Source organism: Nicotiana sylvestris, chromosome 7 (assembly GCF_000393655.2).
Source record: "Nicotiana sylvestris chromosome 7, ASM39365v2, whole genome shotgun sequence".
NCBI lineage: Eukaryota > Viridiplantae > Streptophyta > Magnoliopsida > Solanales > Solanaceae > Nicotiana > Nicotiana sylvestris.
Window position 1 is genome coordinate 158,433,042 of NC_091063.1, and position 19,065 is coordinate 158,452,106.

The 19,065-nt window shown below is 37.5% G+C and overlaps 2 protein-coding genes across 2 annotated transcripts; one reads left to right on the forward strand and one right to left on the reverse strand.

Annotated features, from left to right (window-relative positions):
* Window positions 1-1,015: 1,015 nt before the first annotated feature.
* Window positions 1,016-11,157, reverse strand: LOC138874015 (uncharacterized). Its single transcript, XM_070152515.1, has 6 exons — window positions 11,098-11,157; window positions 9,684-11,039; window positions 8,713-8,910; window positions 8,311-8,550; window positions 7,799-8,195; window positions 1,016-1,308 (listed from the first exon to the last, which is right to left on the reverse strand). Exons 1-6 carry the CDS (start codon window positions 11,155-11,157, stop codon window positions 1,016-1,018), a joined length of 2,544 nt encoding a protein of 847 aa, XP_070008616.1.
* A 6,848-nt stretch (window positions 11,158-18,005) lies between these two features.
* Window positions 18,006-18,529, forward strand: LOC138874016 (uncharacterized). Its single transcript, XM_070152516.1, has 2 exons — window positions 18,006-18,011; window positions 18,140-18,529. The coding sequence occupies exons 1-2, from the start codon at window positions 18,006-18,008 to the stop codon at window positions 18,527-18,529; spliced, it is 396 nt and encodes a 131-aa protein (XP_070008617.1).
* The last annotated feature ends 536 nt before the right edge of the window (window positions 18,530-19,065 follow it).

Here is a 19,065-nt window from a genome sequence, read left to right on the forward strand (position 1 = left end):
TCGGAAAACTCTTCGTGTTTCCAGTCAAAGAGGGGCAGCTGTAAGCACGTGATTTTTGACCCTCCCCGAGAATTTTCACATTTTTAGCGTGAATATGTGAAATTGGGTCTAGTATAGCTATTTTAACTATTTTTACTTTATTTCGTTGCAAAAAGAAAAATTTCAAAAAATATATATATAAATTTTAGTTTATGTATCTCTCATAAACTTGAAAAATACAAAAATTGCACTTTATTTTTGTACTTTATATAATTTCGAAAATTACAAAAAAAATATAGTTCTATTAAGGTTTTATAGTCATTTTAACTTTAAAAAATACAAAAAATATTACCTCATATTTTATCTTTATATAAAAAACGAAAATTACAAAAAATAGTTTTATTAATATTTTTGTAGCTATTTTAAATCTTGAAAAATATTTAAAAAAAGATATAGTTTTGTTTAAATATTAGTCCTATTTTTGTTAGTTATTTTGCTTACATAGGACTAGTTGAGCAACGTCGTGTTCCTATTTCTCGGGTCCGGGCAAAAGAATAATATTCGGGTTCAAACTACCCGGTTTTAGGCCTAATTTTCGGACCTAGCCCATAATAAACCGAGTCCACGACACATGGGGAACCCCACCACGCGTGGGGAACACAAGCCTCGAACCCCACCACGCGTGGGGCTCATTTCCCTGGGCAAAACCATATCAAATAGACGGACAAACATTTTGAAAAGGGAAGATTTTGAAAATTTGGAGGAAAGGGCACTGTAGCCTCTTCTTCCTCCTGAGAAAACCCTCACGACCAGGAAAACAAAAAAAACCCTAGCTCTGAAGAAAGCTTCCCCAACCACTGTCCGAACAGCCCCCAAAAACGCCATCTCCTTCCACCACCCAAACCAGTCGGAACCCTACCCAAACACCACGTCCAAACAACCAGCTCCCCGACTCCCTCGTCGTCACTGTCCAACCAACGACCCAAACCAACCAGTCCAAAAACCCTCACCCCAAACCACTGTCCGAACAGCCCCCTCAATCGCCCATATCCATCCACCTGCTCCGACGACCCACTGCTGCTGCCCAGCTCGTAGTCCCGCCACCAGTTCCCTCGTCGTCACGCTCAACACCACCTGCCCCAACGCCATAACCACCTCTTCGAGGAAAAACCAGTCCCACCCCCGTCGCAGCCCCAGTCCCGTCGACCTCAACCAAAAACCTAGCAGACCCGTCAGCCACCCCCTCGTCGGAACTCCAGCTCCACCAGTCCGTCGACCACCAAGCCTCCCCAACAACCTCTGCTGCTCGTCGTTCAGCTCCATCGACCACTGTCCAAACGACCTTCCACAGCCTGCTTCTTCCTCATACCTGAACGACCCCTTTTGTTGCATTCTCTCGAGCCAACATGCTGCGTTGAGAAAATCCAGCAGGTAACATCTCGTGCGTTGACTGTTTTTGCCGAGCTTTCCATCTCCATTGAGGTCGTCGTTGTTCGTCGAGGTCCGGTACGTCGAGGTTGTCCCGAGGTTTCGTCGTTGTTCCTCGTGCAGTGAGGTTCGGTTTGAGTCCCGTCGGGGTCGTGTTTGTCGCCCTGAGTTTGCCGAGGTTCAAAGGTTAGTAGACCTCAAGTATTAGATAAGAAAATGTTTATGTTAAATGTTCGAAGATGCAATATAGAAATTGGTATGATAATTTTCTGCTTATGTTTTCATCGTATGCATTTTTGCTCATTTTGCGTCATGTGATTCTTGTTTATTCGATGTCATTCAATTAAGTTGGATTAGTTGTTTTAGGACACAAGTTTGACGTTAATTTGTTTGTCCTTTCCTTTGCTTAGTTCATTCAGACAAAATTATTATTAGTACATGCTCTTTCTACTCCCGAAACACTCATTCACTAGACTCATTTTATTAAATTTTGACAAGTTATGAAATTTTAGTTGTAAAGAAGCCGGAGGGTTTAGTATTGTTAAAGGCGTAAAAATGGCATCCCTTTAAAAATATAAAAAAAAATAATAAATAATAATAAAAAATAAAATGAGACGAGCCTCGCCGAATAAAAATACAAATTGCGGGGCCCTCACAAAACATATGTATCAAATACTTAGATTCCGGGACGGGCCGTTTAGCAAATTTCACAGCCCTACCCCAAAATAATAATGCGCTAGTTGCTTTAGGCGCGCCTTTAATAATGTTATCTCCCTAAACTCGGGTGCACATTTATGTGACCCAAATCCAAATCTCAACGGAGTCGAAATATGTCTCTAGTCACGGGCGCATTGATTGTGGCGTGGCCCGAGATGCATTTCCATGACGTTGTAAATTCCTTTTAATAATAAATGAGACGAGCCTCGACAAACAAAAATGTAGAAGCTGCGGGGCCCTCTAAATGCATATATATTAAAAATACTTAGAATTCGGGACATGTCGTTTAGCAAATTTTACGGCCTTCCCCAAAATAACAATACGTTAGTTGCTTTAGGCGCATCTTAATAATTTATTCTCCTTAATTCGGGTGCACATTTATGTGACCCAAATCCAAATCTCAACCGAGTCGAGATATGTCAATAACCACGGGTGCATTGATGTAACGTGGTTCGAGATATGTTTTCACGACGTTGCAAGTCCTATAAAAATAACAGTGAATGATAAAAGCGGTTAAAAGATAAAATTGGCACATAAGTTCACATTTGTATAAAATCAGATAATCAAGCCGAATATAACAGTTGAGCGACCGTGCTAGAACCACGGAACTCGGGAATGCCTAACACCTTCTCCCGGGTTAACAGAATTCCTTATCCGGATTTCTGGTACGCAGACTATAATATAGAGTCATTCTTTTCCTCGATTCGGGATTAAAATTGGTGACTTGGGACACCCTAAAACCTCCCAAGTGGCGACTCTGAAATAAATAAACAAATCCCGTTTCGATTGTCGTTTAATTGGAAAAAACTCCCCCTGCACCCTCCCGGGTGCGAAAAAAGGAGGTGTGACATACTTCACTTCCCAACTAGGCAACATGAAAAGGTCCTTCAACACACCTACAACTCGGGGCTATATATCAAATCATGATTGAAATCAAGCACCAGACCCCCAAGCAGACTGTTCTCGTCTCATTCAATTCATATGAACACATCTCGTAGTCACATCACACTCATCACGTAACTATCCAGTCATCACTTCCCTTAATAGGGACACTATCGAACATATAAATCCAATAATACGCACTCGCGCAATCAACAGCTCAGGGCTCAAGCTACAGGCAAGGCCCAGCCTCAAGTCCTCCAGACTGGCCCAACATCAACACACAGAGATCACATCTCGCCCCTCGATCAGGGGATCACAAGCCATCAACGCACAACCGATACCAAGCGCTTATACGCGCATACGAATGCATGGAAGGAATTCAAGGAGTTACGCTTCAAGCTGAAACAATGTCGCACTATGAGAATTCAAGAATGTGAAGTTTTTTTTCCTAAAGGTTCTGCAGCCTCTCGAAGATAAGTACAGATGTCTTTGTACCGATCTGCAAGACTCTACTAAACCTGCTCATGACCCGTGAGACCTATGTAACATAGGCTCTGATACTAACTTGTCACGACCCTAAAACCGACCCGGTCGTGATGGCGCTTATCGTGAAACTAGGCTAGCCGACACAATTCTCGAATTAACTATTATTTAATAAAAGTCATTTTTAAGCCTTTAATTAATCAAATATCTCATAATGTAAGTCTAAATGAACAGTGTGAAATAAATACACAAGCCCGACATTGGGGTGTCACAAATCACGAGAATCTACTAAGGTTTGAATACAATAAAGAGTCTGAAAATATACTAAAACAATCTAAGGAAGACAAGAGGGAGAAGAGCATGGTTGCGAACGTCGGGCATCTATCTTGCTAACTCCGATGACTCTGCCACTGAGCAACCAACACTCGCTACCGGGTTCAGAAATACCTAAATCTGCACATACGGTGGAGGGAGTAATGTGAGTACACTAACTCAGTAAGTAATAAAAGTAAATGAAAGCTGAGCAGTAAGAAAATACATAAACCACATTAAAACGCTACAACAAATGCGAGACATTTCCAATACAGTACAGAAATCAGTTACTTCGTAAATCGTGCTAAGTTTCGATAAAACCTTTTAAAACAATTTTTCAATAATTTCAAACGAGTGATAAAACAGTGAGTAAACATGATAGAAACGTAAACATCCCCTCGGGCAAAACATGTACCATAAAATGCTCATCGGGCATAATTTCAACAAAACCAGCCCATCAGGCTACCTCACAATCATTCGTAATCAGCTCCTTGGGCATAACATGAATCAAGAACTGCCCATCGGGCAAACATGGATCAAGAATAGCCCCTCGGGCATCAATATGAAACAACAACAGCCCCTCGGGCTACACATATCAGTAATACTAGGTACTCGCGCTCATTGGGGGTGTGCATACTCTTGGAGGGGCCCCTTACGACCCAAGCGCAATAACACGCCATCTCGTGGCATAATCAAACAGGCTCTCGGCCTCATATCAAGCCACCTTGTGGCATAACAAATCAGGCCCTCGGCCTCATAATCATGAATCAGTACAACACCGCTGCGGCGCGCAGCCCGATCCTACAGTATCCTCACAACACAGGCCCTCAGCCTCACTCAGTCAGAAATCTCTCATACCACTTGGGCAACAGTAAAACATGATGCTCAGCCCAAAATATTATTTAAAATGTCAAAACGGAGTAAATATGTCTGAGTTATGAAAATAGTAGAATACAGCATGACTGAGTACAAATATGAAGTTAAAACAGTGAGGAATAATAGTAAAAATCTCCTAAGGGTCCAAAACAGTTGGCGGTCCAAATATGGCATTCAGCTCAAAACAGGATAATACTTTCCAAAACACATTGATAGCAAAAAGTTTTCAATCAAATACGCAGTTTAATAGTCATACGGGACGGACTAAGTCACAATCCCCAACGGTGCACGACCCCACGCTCGTCATCTAGCATGTATGTCACCTCAAAGTAGCACAACGATGTGAGATCCGGGGTTTCATATCCTCAAGATAAAATTTACAATCATTACTTACCTCAATCCGAGCAAAATCCTACTCCGAAATGCCTTTGCCCCTCGAATCGGCCTCCAATCGACCCAAATCTAGCAACAGTTAATTCAATTCAATTAATACTAATTATAGGAATTAATTCCATATTAAATTCTACATTTTCCATTGAAAATCCAAAATTGCACTAAAAATTCTCCCGTGGAGCCCACGTCTCGGAACCCGACAAAAATTATGGAATATGAACCCCCATCCAATCACGAGTCCAACTATACAAATTTTACTCAAATCCGACTCCGGATCGATGTTCAAATCTCGAAAATTCATCTTTATGGAATTTTAGAAAATTCTCCATTTCCTTTCAAATATCAATAATCTAACGCCAAATATGAAGATTTATTTATGGAATATAATCACAAGGGAGTCAAAAATACTTTACCCCTAGTTTTATGGTGAACTTTGCCTCTCAAAATCGTCCAAACCGAGTTTGGAAGTCCAAAAATGGAGAAAACTCGGACTGCTCATTATGCACTGACCAGAATTTTTTCGCGGTACTGTTTGCGGCTACTGTTCACTGCTACTATACACGACTACTGTTCATGAATACTTTTCAAGGCTATTGTTCATGCTGTTGTGATAAAAATACAGCAGCTTTTCTTCAAGTCTAAATCGATCCGTTAACCTTCCGAAATCCACCCGAGGCCTCGGGACATCAACGAAATACATCAACCAGTCCTAAGACATCATACGAACTTAGTCGAAACCTCAAATCACATCAAATAACGCTAAAACCATGAATCACAACCCAATTCAAGCCTAACGAAACTAGGAATGTCCAACTTCTATATTCGATGCAAAAACCTATCAAATCAAGTCCAATTGACTTCAAATTTTGCACACAAACTCATAAATGACATAATGAAACTATGAAAATTTTTAGGACTAAATTCCGACCCTGATATCAAAAATTCAACCCTCGGTCAAACTTTTCCAAAAATCTTCTATTTTCCAACTTTTGCCAAAATGCGCCAAATTATCCTACAGACTTCCAAATCCAAATCCGAACATGAGCCTATGTCCGAAATCACCATACAAAGCTATTGGAATTATCAAAATTCCAATCCGGGGTCGCTTGCTCAAAAGTCAAATCTCCGGTCAAACTTAAGAAATCTTTAGCCTTAGATTTCTAGATTCTGTTAAATAGCGATAATTTGAGCTAGGGACCTCCGAATTTGATTTCGGGCATATGACCAAGTCCCAAATCACGATACGAAACTATCAAAATGGTCAAAACTCAGATCCGGGTTTGTTTGCTCAAAATGTTGACCGAAGTCAACTCAGTTGAGTTTTAAAGCTCTAATTCACAATTTAATCCATTTTTCACATAAAACCCTTCCGAAAATTATACGGACTGCGCATGCAAGTCGAGGAATTATTAATAGCACTTTCAAGGTCTTAAAATACCGAGATGATTATTTAATTTAAAGATGACATTTTAGGTCATCACAAAGGCTTTTAAGCCTTGAGCCCTTTTTAATCTAATTTGTTCAAGGCTTTAAGCCTTTTGAAAGATTTTCCTGTTTTTTTTAAACTTAACTAATAATTAATGATACCCATTATTAATAATTAATAATACTAAAATTATTAATATTCCTCTAATTGTATATCCAATTATGTAAGTGTGTGTATGTATGTGTGTGTGCATATATATATATATATATATATATATATATATTTTCCTATAGGCAAGAAAAATAATAATAATAATAATAATAATAATAATAAATTAAATTCTATAATAAGCGTGTCTCGAAACTTTTATAAATTTGAGGAGTGTTATAATCTTCCCTCCTTAAAAACATTCGTCCTCGAATGTTGCTAGGGCCTTATTCTTAAGCTAACAATCATTCCTTAGGTTCTTAAACCTCTTAAAGTTTCTTAGCACTACTCACTCTTCCAAGGGACTCAAAATTTTGGCTAACTCCCTAAATTTTCAAAATTTTCGGCAGAGTTTCCCTTGTAAATTGGACTATCAAAAAAAATCCCTGTCACAATTACCACAACTACACCAACAACAACCAAATATACCATAACGGGTCATTCATAGGCATCGTACACAGCTCATAAATTAATTACTCACACTCCGATAAGAAGGTACCACAATAACCAACAAGAATCTAACGCACAACACTTTAGGAAAAGTAAATCACTTTAATGAGTTAACTGTACTATGGCATGGCACTAAATTGTTAAATAACTAAATGTGCTCTGACAAAAACTAAATTACTTCAACAACTAAGTATAGTCTAGCAAGGACAGAAATACTTGCTAACTTGTATTTAATAAATGAAATGTAAATGTCAAACCAAACTTAGATTCACATACCTTTTTCCTCAAATAAATATGGATATTTTTTTCTCATATCTTCCTCAACCTCTCACGTAGCCTCTTTTGAATCATGATTACTCCACAAAACTTTTATTGATGCTAAATCTTTTGTTCTCAACTTTCTTACTTGTCTATCGAGAATTTCTATAAGTACCTTTTCATAAGTCAAGCCTTCTTTAATTTCTATGGTATCGGCAGGTATTATATGCGACTAATCATGAATGTACTTTCTAAGTATAGACACATGAAAGACAGGATGAACAGAGGACAACTCAACGGGTAGCGCTAGCTTATAAGCCACGTTTCCTTTCTTTTCTAGAATTTCATAAGGTCCGATAAATCTAGGGCTAAGTTTCCCTTTATTACCAAATCTCATAACTCCTTTCATTGGTGAAACTTTCAAAAATACATTATCACCAACCATGAACTCTAACTCACGATGCCTCTTGTCAGAATAAGACTTTTGACGAAGCTGAGCCGCTTTAAGTCTTTCTCTAATTAACTGAAATTTCTCCAAGGCCTCACAAACAAACTCTAGACCAATCAACGACACCACTGTTGGTTCAACCCAACCCATTGGAGACCTACATATCCGCCTATACAACGCTTCATAAGAAGCCACACCAATGTTGGCCTGATAGTTGTTATTGTAAGCAAATTCTATAAGTGGCAAGTGATCATCCCAATTACCTCCAAAATTTATAACACAAGCATGCAGCATATCTTCAAGAGTCTGAATGGTCCTTTCTGCTTGGTCATCGGTCTGTGGATGGAAAGCGGTGCTTAAATTGACCTTGGTACCCAATCTTTCTGAAATGCCTACCAAAAATGCGACCTGAACTGAGGGCCTCTATCAGATATGATTGAAACTAGAGTACCAATCGGACTATTTCTTTGATGTACAACTGTGCATACTGCTCGGCGGAATCTGTCGTCTTTACTGGCAGGAAATGCGCGAACTTTGTCAATCGATCTACAATAACCCAAATTGAATCATACTTACGGTATGTGCGAGGTAGACCTACTACGAAATCCATATTAATCATCTCCCACTTCCACTGTGGTATTTCTATATCTTGAGTTAGGCCACCAGGCCTCTGATGCTCGGCTTTGACTTGCTAGCAATTCAAACATTTAGCCACATGATCTGCTACTTGTTTCTTCATGCCTTTCCACCAATACAACTATTTCAAATCTAGATACATTTTGGTAGCACCTGGGTAGATAGAGTACCTCGAACTGTGAGTTTCCTCCATTATGGCCTTCCTAAGACCATCTACATCAGGCACACATAACCGATCATTCAACTTCAAAACTATGTCACTTCCTAGAGTGAAAGCACTGATTTTTTTATTTCTGACTCCTTTTTTTAACTTCACTAAGTACGGATCTTCACCTTGCTTAGTCTTAACATGCGCAACAAGGGAGGATTGCACTAAGGCATAAGCAGTTATACCTCCTTCTTCGGTCTCATCTAACTAATTCCATCATTTGCTAGTTTATGAATTTCTCAACCCAAAGATCACCTTTGTACTACAAAATGGGCCAAGACACCCATTGACTTTCTACTAAGTGCATCTTCTACCACATTAGCTTTGCCCGGGTGATAGAGGATATTGATGTCATAATCTTTCAATAGCTCGAGCCACCTTCTCTGTCGCAAATTTAATTCTTTTTGCATGAAAATGTACTGGAGGCTTTTGTTATCTGTAAACACTTTAGAATGCTCGCCATAAAGGTAGTGTCGCCATATCTTTAATGTAAACACCACTACTTCAAGTTCCAAGTCGTGTGTGGGATAGTTATTTTCATGATTCTTTAACTACCTGGAAGCATAAGCAATAACTTTTCCATTTTGCATAAGAACATAACTGAGACCAACTCTGGAGGCATCACAATATATTGTGAACCCACCCGAACCTGTCGGCAAGGTTAATACAGGTGCAGTGGTCAACCTCTTCTTTAACTCTTGAAAACTCTGCTCACAAGTGTCTGACCACTAGAACTTAACTGTTTTCTGGGTCAACTTAGTTAATGGAGTTGCAAGTGAAGAAAACCCCTCTACAAACCTTCTATAGTAGCCAGCTAACCCCAAATAACTCCTGATTTCGGTTGGAGTTGTTGGCCTAGGCCAATTCTTGACTGCTTCTGTCTTCTGAGTGTCTACTTTTATTCCTTCACTAGATACCACATGGCCTAAAAATGCCACTGATTGGAACTAGAACTCACATTTTGAAAATTTGGCATATACCTCATTCTCCTTCAAGGTCTGCAAGGCTATTCTGAGGTGTTCTGCATGATCTTCCTTGCTCTTAGAGTATACCAAAATATCGTCTATAAACACGATAATAAAGGTATCAAGGAATGGCTTGAAAACTCTATTCATGAGGTCCATGAATGCAGCTGGAGCATTTGTCAACCCGAAGGACATCACTAGAAATTCATAGTGCCCGTAGTGAGTTCGAAAGGTTGTTTTAGATATATCTTCTTCCTTGATTCTCAACTGATGGTACCCCGACCTCAAGTCTATTTTTGAAAAGTACTTTGCACCCTGAAGTTGATCAAATAAATCATCAATTCTTGGCAGTGGGTACTTGTTCTTAATGGTAACTTTATTCAACTGCAGATAGTCGACGCACATTCTAAGAGACTCATCTTTCTTCTTGACAAACAGGACTGGGGCACCCCACGGTGAAACACTCGGCCTGATGAAGCCATTGTCTAGAAGGTATTTCAATTTTTCTCTCAACTTATTAAGTTCTGCTGGATCCATCCTATAATGAGGTATAGATATTGGCTGAGTGCCTGGCATGAGATCAATGCCAAAGTCTATGATTCTTTCAGGAGAAAGTCTAGGAAGGTCATCTGGGAAAACTTCTGGAAATTCTCTAACAACTGACACTGACTGAAGAGCTAGTGGTTCTAATTCTGGATTAATAATATGAGCCAAATAGGCGAGACACCCCTTACCGATCATTCGTTGTGACTTAAGGTAAGAAATAAACTTACCTACAAGCGATGCTGAACTACCCTTCCACTCTAAGACTTCTTCATTTGGAAATTGGAACTTGACTATCTTGGCATGACAATCTAACATGGCACAGCAGGAAGATAACCAATCCATACCCATGATCACATTAAAATCCACCATTTCTAACTCTATGAGATCGGTTTTGGTGTTGCGAACTTGGACTGAAACTATACAACCTCTATAAACTCTTGTGACTTTCACTGACTCGCCAACTGGAATAGATACTAGGAATGACTCGCTAAGTTGTTCCGATTCTAGCCCGAGGTTAATTGCAAAGTATAGAGTTACATATGAAAACGTTGAACATGTATCTATTATGGCATAAGCATTATATGAGCAGACTAGAAGTATACCTGTAATAACTTCTGCAAATGCCTCTGCACTCTGACGATCAAGTGTGGCAAACAAACAGGGTTGTCCCCTTCCTTGAGTAACTCGATCTGCACCTCTGCTTGCCCCATGCCCGGTCTGATCATGAGAACCACGAGCCTGAGGTGGTGCAACTATAGTAGATGAGGAACTAGAAGGACGAGTTGATCCACCACTGAAATTATGTCGCAACTTTGGGCAGTTGGCCTTTATATGACCAATGTCTCCACATGATAGCAACCATGAAAACTGAGCTTGCACTGACCTGAATGTTGCCGCTTACATCTTCCACAAAGACCTTGTTGGTGTGAATGTTGCTCAGCATGACTCTGGCTATGTGAGGATGGTGTCTTAAAATTCTGATTCTGGCGAAAGTAATTTCTAACTCTGAGTACATCTGAAGGAAGACCCACCACCTGACTGATGACTGGACTGAGATGGTGCTAATGACTCCTTATTAGATGAATCCCGTCCACCTACGCTGGATATACTATTAAACCTGCCCGATGTCCGGGCTTTCTTGTTATTCTCTTTTTCTTCTCTCCTATGTTGTTTGTCTTTTTCTAAGTGCTTGGAAAATCCCACAATAGAGGAGAAGGTTGTCATCCCTACCGCTGCAGCTGATGTCATATCCTTAATGTGGTAAGCTAAACCGCCAACAAACTTGCGAATCTTTGCTTTTTCTGTCTTAACCATGTGAGTAGCATGCTTAGCTAACCTTATGAATTCCATGCAGTACTCTTGCACATTTTTATTCTTTTGTTTGATCTATTCGAACTTTGTAGTATTAGCTTCCCTATCCTCTTCTAGATAAAGTTAGCCATGAAAGCCTCTTCAAATTCTTCCCAAGTATGTGGACCATCATCTTCATCTCTTTCCTTTTCCCACATCTCAAACTAAGCGCCAGCCACATCTCTAAGCTGGTAAATAGCCAGCTCCACAGCTTTATCATCAAATGCTTTCATCACTCGGAGGGCTTTCTTGACACCCTCCAGCCACAACATCGGATCTTCATCAGCTATAAAACCATGGAACACTGGAGGACTCAACTTCAAAAATTCATTCACTCTTGAGGACTCAGAATTGCTCTGTCTATTTGATTGAGGTAGAATCTCATCTCTTCTCTCGTTCTGGTTAGCCATAAAGGCTTTAAACATCTCTATAGCATTGTTGACAACATTAAACATCTGACACATCTCTGGGGATATAGTTATCTAAGTCAGAGCTGTTGTTGGGGGCGGTATTGGATACTGAGGTACTTGCTCATCATTATCCACCCCTTCTCCACGTTCAACTCGGGGTACTTGGACACATTTTATGGATCTACCCTTCCTTTTCTAAGTTAAAGCCTTCTTAGATCTACCTTGAGCCACAATAGTAGCAATAGTTTCTTGAGCAGCATCCTGAGTGTCGGTATCAGAATTGCGAGTACGAGCCATTTCTACGAGTTTTGGAAAAACGAATACATTAGATAATTTCTTAGAGGTAGGATCTACTGCACTATCTAAAGTATGAAAAAATGAGATTTTTCCTAAATGCTTGTAGCTTCCTATTTATAAGCATGGCGCACTTCATACCCATAAACAAGACTCTACTAATACGGCTTCATAGACCTCTAGGACTCTATAAACTTTAGGCTTTGATACCAAATTTGTCACGACCCATTTTCTGAACAAGCCGGGACCGACACCCAATCACTAAACATAACCGAGCGAACCACCTATGCTTATCAAATCTATTATAACTTCAAACTTTAGATGCCACAAGGCACTACTATGACCAACTACTTTTAAATAATTTAAATATCTAAAATAAGCCAACTTCAAAACTTTATTCGTAGTAACCAATAAAATATCGCTAAGTTATTATCGAAAACATCTGAATCTTAACCCACTGATTGTGTCTATGAAGCCTCTACTGATAAAATGACCCACTGCTCAGGACATGAGATTTTCTGGTTAGTTCTCTAAGTAACAAAAAAATAACTAAATAAAGATGGCTCTAAGAAATACTCCACGAACAAAAGCGGAGCTCACCAATAGCACTAGAAGGGAGGGAAGTGCTAAACTGTAGCCTGCTCACCTGCAAAACCGGTTCCTACGTTGTACCGCAGACCAACGTAGGTTCCCAAAGAGAACGTCAGTACCATCCATTGTACTCAGTGAGTCTCAATGACATGGGACGAAATTTTAATAACATATACATTACGAGCAAAGATTCTAAATGCATATAAGGCATAAAGATTATAAGAACAACTCTAAAATAATTGCATAATAACAGTTTATGAATATTCTAAAAGAAATTATTTTCTTTTTCTTTCTTATAAAAAAAATACTTTACTTTATACTTTGGGAGTTCCAACTATCCTGACTTGTTTCTGTCTTAGTTACCATGTGATCAGCACAGGTTCGATCCCAACCTGATTGAATAGGCTCAATCCACGAGGTGCCACTAGCTTCATGGTTCTCAGCGCTCATGTATCAAGAACGAGACTCTCAGCTCGTGTGCTCCCTACTTTGGCACAAGTAGTTTCAGGAAGTCAACGTCTTGGTCAGGACCCTCGGCCTGGACGATGACCCCTTCTCAGAATATAGGATACTCTCAAAAATCTTTTTCTTTCTAAAACTTCTTCTTGTGACTTTTCAAGTCTAAATCTTTTCTGGAACATCCAATACATACTCTTACTAGTATCCTTAAATGTAAAGCATGACATAAAAATGAAATAAGCATCTAAAAGTGTTTCTAAAGATTCTTGCTTCTTCATAAATTTTCAACATGAAAATAGCATATAAGAATAACATAAAAATCTGAAAATTTATGCACATATATCATAATAAATCATCTAAACTTTTGCTAGAACAATTCTAAGTTAATTCGCTTCAATTAAATAAAAATAAGCTCTTTTAAGCAATTCATCGATCACCTTGTATGCGTGCTTTTGTGAGTTAAACCACTTTAGAAAAGGGCTATATCAACTCACCTCAAAACTTCTCGAGCCAATACGTATGCCCCAGTCCAATTGACATCAGTCAAACAATCGATTCTACAACAACCAGTGCATTTTAATCAATTTTAAAGTTTCACACCTAAACATGAAATTTATTGTTGATATAGAGGAAGAAGGGAATTAACTATTCAATTCTTACCAATTACTACTATAGGGTAATTGACATTAGGGAACTTTATATACTTGAGTTCAAGAATTTGTGATTTGTAAAGAACCCTAGATTTTCTTTCGATGAATGTGTGAGTCACTGCCTCTGTTTCGTAGCCTTTGTGCTTGTTGCGTGAAAGAAACAATGTTCTGTTTCTCTATTTGGAATAAGGATTTTTAGCCTTCCAACCGAGAGGTTGTGAGTTCGAGTCTCCCCAAGAACAAGGTGGGAAGTTCTTGGAGGGAAGGATGTCGGGGGTCTATTTGGAAACAGTCTCTCTACCCTAGGGTAGGGGTAAGGTCTGCGTACATACTACCCTCCCCAGACCCCACTAAGTGGGATTATACTGGGTTGTTATTGTTGTTGTTGTTGTTGTTGTTGTTGATTTTTAGCCTTCCACGTGAATGAACAGAAGTGTTCGTATAAGGCTTTTAAGCCTTGAGCCCTTTTTGATCCAACTAGTTTTAGGATACGCGCATTGTGCGTATACTCTATATTAATGAGCATAACTTTTTTAAAATTACACAAATGCTATTAAACCATGTAGTTGAGTTATTGAATATTATTTAAAAAATATAAACTCTGAAAAATAATTAATATTGATCATATTTATCCAATTTAAAAGATAAAAAAACTATGCCACACAAAAGAAATCTAATGCTTTATTGTAACTTCAATGTATACGTTATGCATTTGCTTTAGTAGCTTAGAGTCGAATATATAGTATGTTGACTTGTACTTAAATATAATGAGACAATATTATGTTCTCCGTTGACTTAGAAATATGAATTATATTTGCTCAAGTACCTAATATATTAGAACTTCATCTTATTCTTGTTGGAACTCAAATTGTACGAAAGATAAAAAGAGAGTTCATATTATTAGTTTAGTTATCATACGAAGAATTTAATTGGATGCTAATATTCAAATTCAGCTAAATTTATTTCTAGATCAAAATAAAATAATCATAAAAAATTTAAGATAAAAAATGAATAAAATGGCAGTCTAGTGCACTAAGCTCCTGCTACGCGGGGGTTTAGGGAAGGGCCTGACCACAATGGTATATTATACACAACCTTAAAGTAGAAAATTAATGCTTATCATTATTTTATTGTAGATATTCAACAATATTCAGATAATGAAATAATTTTTCTTAGACGCTTAGAATTAATAAAAAAGAAATAGTGAAAATAGAGTGTATCCTAATTGTACAGATTAATTTTATCTTCTGGTAAAAGCTTGTTATATTCGAATTTAGCGACAACTGAAAGTTTAAGATCTTTTATTCCAATGCAAATTCAGTTTTATATTACTTGCTATTAGGAACTATTCATATTTTTTAGCTGGAAATAATTTTTAAATATTTGCTTTGGTAAAAAAGTAAAAAGTTTCAGAAAAAAGTAAAACTGGTAAAATATGAATTTAGAATCCTAAATATAAGTTTATTTTTATGTTTTAAATATTGGCGATATCCAATTCAAACTCTTCTCCTTTTTTTCTTTTTTTGACTTTTAAAATTTTGAAGGATTTTTAACAATGGGAAAATTTCATATTAAAACAACTGGGCTGCCTCCTTTTCAACTTTATAGCCCATATTTCAATTTACAATTGAGTAGCCCAAAAATTAGAGGTTCATATCCGAAAAAAGGGGCGTTATTTCCGTTTTTTGGAGTAAGAAGCGAGATTTTCTTTGTTTCAACTGGATTTTCTCTAATTCTTTCCAATTTTCTTCCCCAAATACTACAAAAACGAGATCTTGCGATCAATGCAGCTCCAAAACCCCTAGAATTTCTACTTCATCTCGAATTAACAGCAAATCAAACACGAAAAGTGAAATTGTTTTGCTGCAAATCAGTGCAATTTTCATTTTTGCTGCAATTTTGATTTCAATTTTTTGTTCGATAGAGATTTTTCCAGTTTACGTTCTTCATAGTGGTGAATGGGAAGAAAATAAATTTATCAATTTCGTCAGCGATTGTGTAATAATCGAGTTAACATTCAGCTACAACAATTTAGTTGCAGCTATTTCGAAACAGATTAGGATCAATAGTGAGTTAAACACAATAGAGATTAACTTTCTCCCAAATGTTGGTTTGCGACCGATCCTGATTTACAACGATGCAGGTGTTAAGGTGTATATTGAATTAAAGAAGAAAAACTTGAATTTCACTTAATATCCCTTGTTTGTTACAGTGAAAGAGATTTATGATAATCGTTTGGTTGCTACAAGTTCTAGTTGTGTGGTTGCTACAAGTTTCAGCTGTTTGGTTGCTACAAGTTCCAGCTGTTTGGTTGCTACAAGTTCAAATTCTAGAGATGTATCCACAATTGATAGCACTGAGATTATTGATATCGAATTTATTGAAAACACGAAATTTAGTGAAAACACGGGTATAATAGATGATATATTGAACGAATTTGTTGAGAAAGATCAAGTTTATAAGGATAAAGAGACAGTTGTCAGTGCGATGAAGAACTTGGTTGTACGCGAGAGGTTCCAATTCAAGGTGAAGAGATCAAGCGCTACAAGGTATGTAAATAATTGTATATTCTGTTATATATATGTATAAATATGTATAAAGTAGTATATATTTTATATAAGTATTAAAATTAGTATATATGTAGTTATGTTTTTATATACAAGTATATTTAGAAGTTGAATGATTTTTAATCCTAGGTAGCACCTTATGTGTATGGATGACAATTGTGCTTGGAGTTTCAAATCTTCTGCCGTTTTCAAGGCAAACATATTCAAAGTGAGAAGTTACAATAATAATCACACATGCAGCTATGGTAAAAGATACTTAACACAACGTCAAACTACTTTGGGTGTAATTGCTCGTATAGTCAAGGACAAGTATGTTAATCCAAAAAAAGTTTACACCGCAAATGATATAATAGAGGACATACAAAAGCAACATGGGATTGAAGTGAGCTACATGAAAGCATGGATAGCTAAAGAGATAGTAATGGCAATGATAAGAGGGAGTCCGAGTGATTCATATAAGGAGTTGCCGAAGTATTTTTATATGTTGGAGCAAACAAATCCATGAACGGTTACAAAGTTGCACAAATCAGAAGATGAATGCTTTCTTTATGCATATGTTTCGCTATATGCATCTATCAAGGGTTGGGAGCATTGCAGACCGATAATGGTTGTTGATGGGAAGTTTCCTTAAAGCAGCATATAAAGGTACCATATTGACTGCTTGCACACAGGATGGAGTTGGTGAGTTGACTGCATCTACCTTATTTCTGCAGTTTGTATAATGTTATAGTTTCATGTATAAAAGTGTATAGGATTTCACAGCTGTTGTTTTTTATAAAATTTGCAGTTGGTATAAAGTTGTATAATTGTGTATAACTGTGTATAAGATTTTTATAATTGTCTGAATCCTAATATCTATTTTGTATAAACAGGAAAAATCCTTCCACTTGCATATGCAATTGTAGATTCAGAGAATAACAAATCTTGGGAGTGGTTCTTTGTCCAGATAAAGGGTACTTTTGGAGTTAGGGAAGGGATGTGTATAGTTTCAAATAGAAGCATCTTCAATGCCAAAAAAGTTGTGTACCCAGAAGTACCACATTGAATTTGCATGTTTCACTTGTGGCAGAATGTAAAGCGCATATTCAAGAAACATCACAAACAATTGAAGGATATTTTTTTTGCTTTGGCTAGAGCTTACACGATAGAGAAGTTTGAGTACCATATGACAGAGATGTACAAAATTGATCAAAGGGTGCAGCCTTACTTGTTCGAAATTGGCTATGAAAGGTGGTCTAGGGCATATTCCAAAATAAAAAGGTCGATGGTAATGACTTCCAATATTGCAGAGTCAATTAATGCAGCAAACAAGGATGCTAGAGAGTTATCAGTAATGCGATTGCTGGAGTACATGACAAATTTGCTACAACAGTGGAACAACAAAAACAGAAAAAGTGCAATGGAGACATCTACAGAGCTTGGCAAAAAGTACGACAAACTCCTTTGGGAAAATCTATTTCATCAGAGCAAATGACGGTAAAATGAATCAAATATAATGATGCTTGGCACTGCTGACTTGCATTTTACTGCTTGTATAAGGATGTATAACTCTGTATAATAATGTATAATGTTCTTTATCTTTTTTAAAAAAAAAACTTTTGCAGGTGAGGCCTGCTACGGAGCAGTTATATATTTTATTTGAAGGGGTAAGGCGAAACATAGTGTGCCTTGAAGAGGGAACATGCAGTTGCGGAAAATTACAAATAGATGAACTTTCATGTCCGCATGCTTGGGCGGTTTTGAAGAACCAGCAGCTGAAACCTGGCCAGTATTACTCTTTTTACTACAAGAAGCATAAACTCCTTAGAACTTATGAATTTCTAGTGAATCTGATGTCAGATGAGAGTTTATGGGTAATCCCAACAGAGGTGATGGAAGATGTGGTCCTACCACCTAAAGGGAGAAGGAATATAGGAATGCCAAGAAAGGAAAGACTCAAACCTGCTTCAGAAAAAGAGTCTAAGAGGGCGTTTTCATGTTCTGTGTGTGGATAAGGTGGTCACAATAGAAAAACATGTAGGAATCGACCAAAATAAATAGTTGGAAACATAACACTTCCTATTACATTTGTTGTCATGTTGAGTAGTTAAGTTTCACAAACAATAGAGTTACAAATGTTGAGTAGTTAAGTTTCACAAGCAATTGAGATGTTTCATTATACATGTTTTGATTATCCAATAATAGTGTCTTGTTGTTTTTAATGGTACTAAATATATTGATAGATTGTAGAAATACAAAACAGAACTGCTAACAATCAATGGTATTATATGTATACAGATGTATAAATGAGAGTATAAGTTTATATAAATTTGTATAACTATGTATATTATTGTATACATATGTATAAACCCTGCTACACTAACAAAACTGCAACCATAATGAAAATACATACTTTGTTGAAGGACAAAAGCAACTGAAATATTCATTAAAATGTAATTCATTCACAACCACAATGTGTAATGACTACCACAAATTACACAAAAATAAAAACATCTATAATATAATTTAAGGTTATCTCTTTAGTAACAGA

What these genes read in the sequence shown, in the direction of transcription:
- LOC138874015 (XM_070152515.1), bottom strand. Translation starts at nt 11,157, where the DNA reads ATGCTGAGCAACATTCACACCAACAAGGTCTTTGTGGAAGATGTAAGC. An exon ending in AGACCTTGAAGGAGAATGAG is followed by an intron (nt 8,911 to 9,683) that starts GTATATGCCAAA and finishes TGATGGAATTAG; the next exon opens with TTAGATGAGACCGAAGAAGG. An exon ending in GAAAGGAGTTATGAGATTTG is followed by an intron (nt 1,309 to 7,798) that starts GTAATAAAGGGA and finishes TCGTTTGGACAG; the next exon opens with TGGTCGATGGAGCTGAACGA.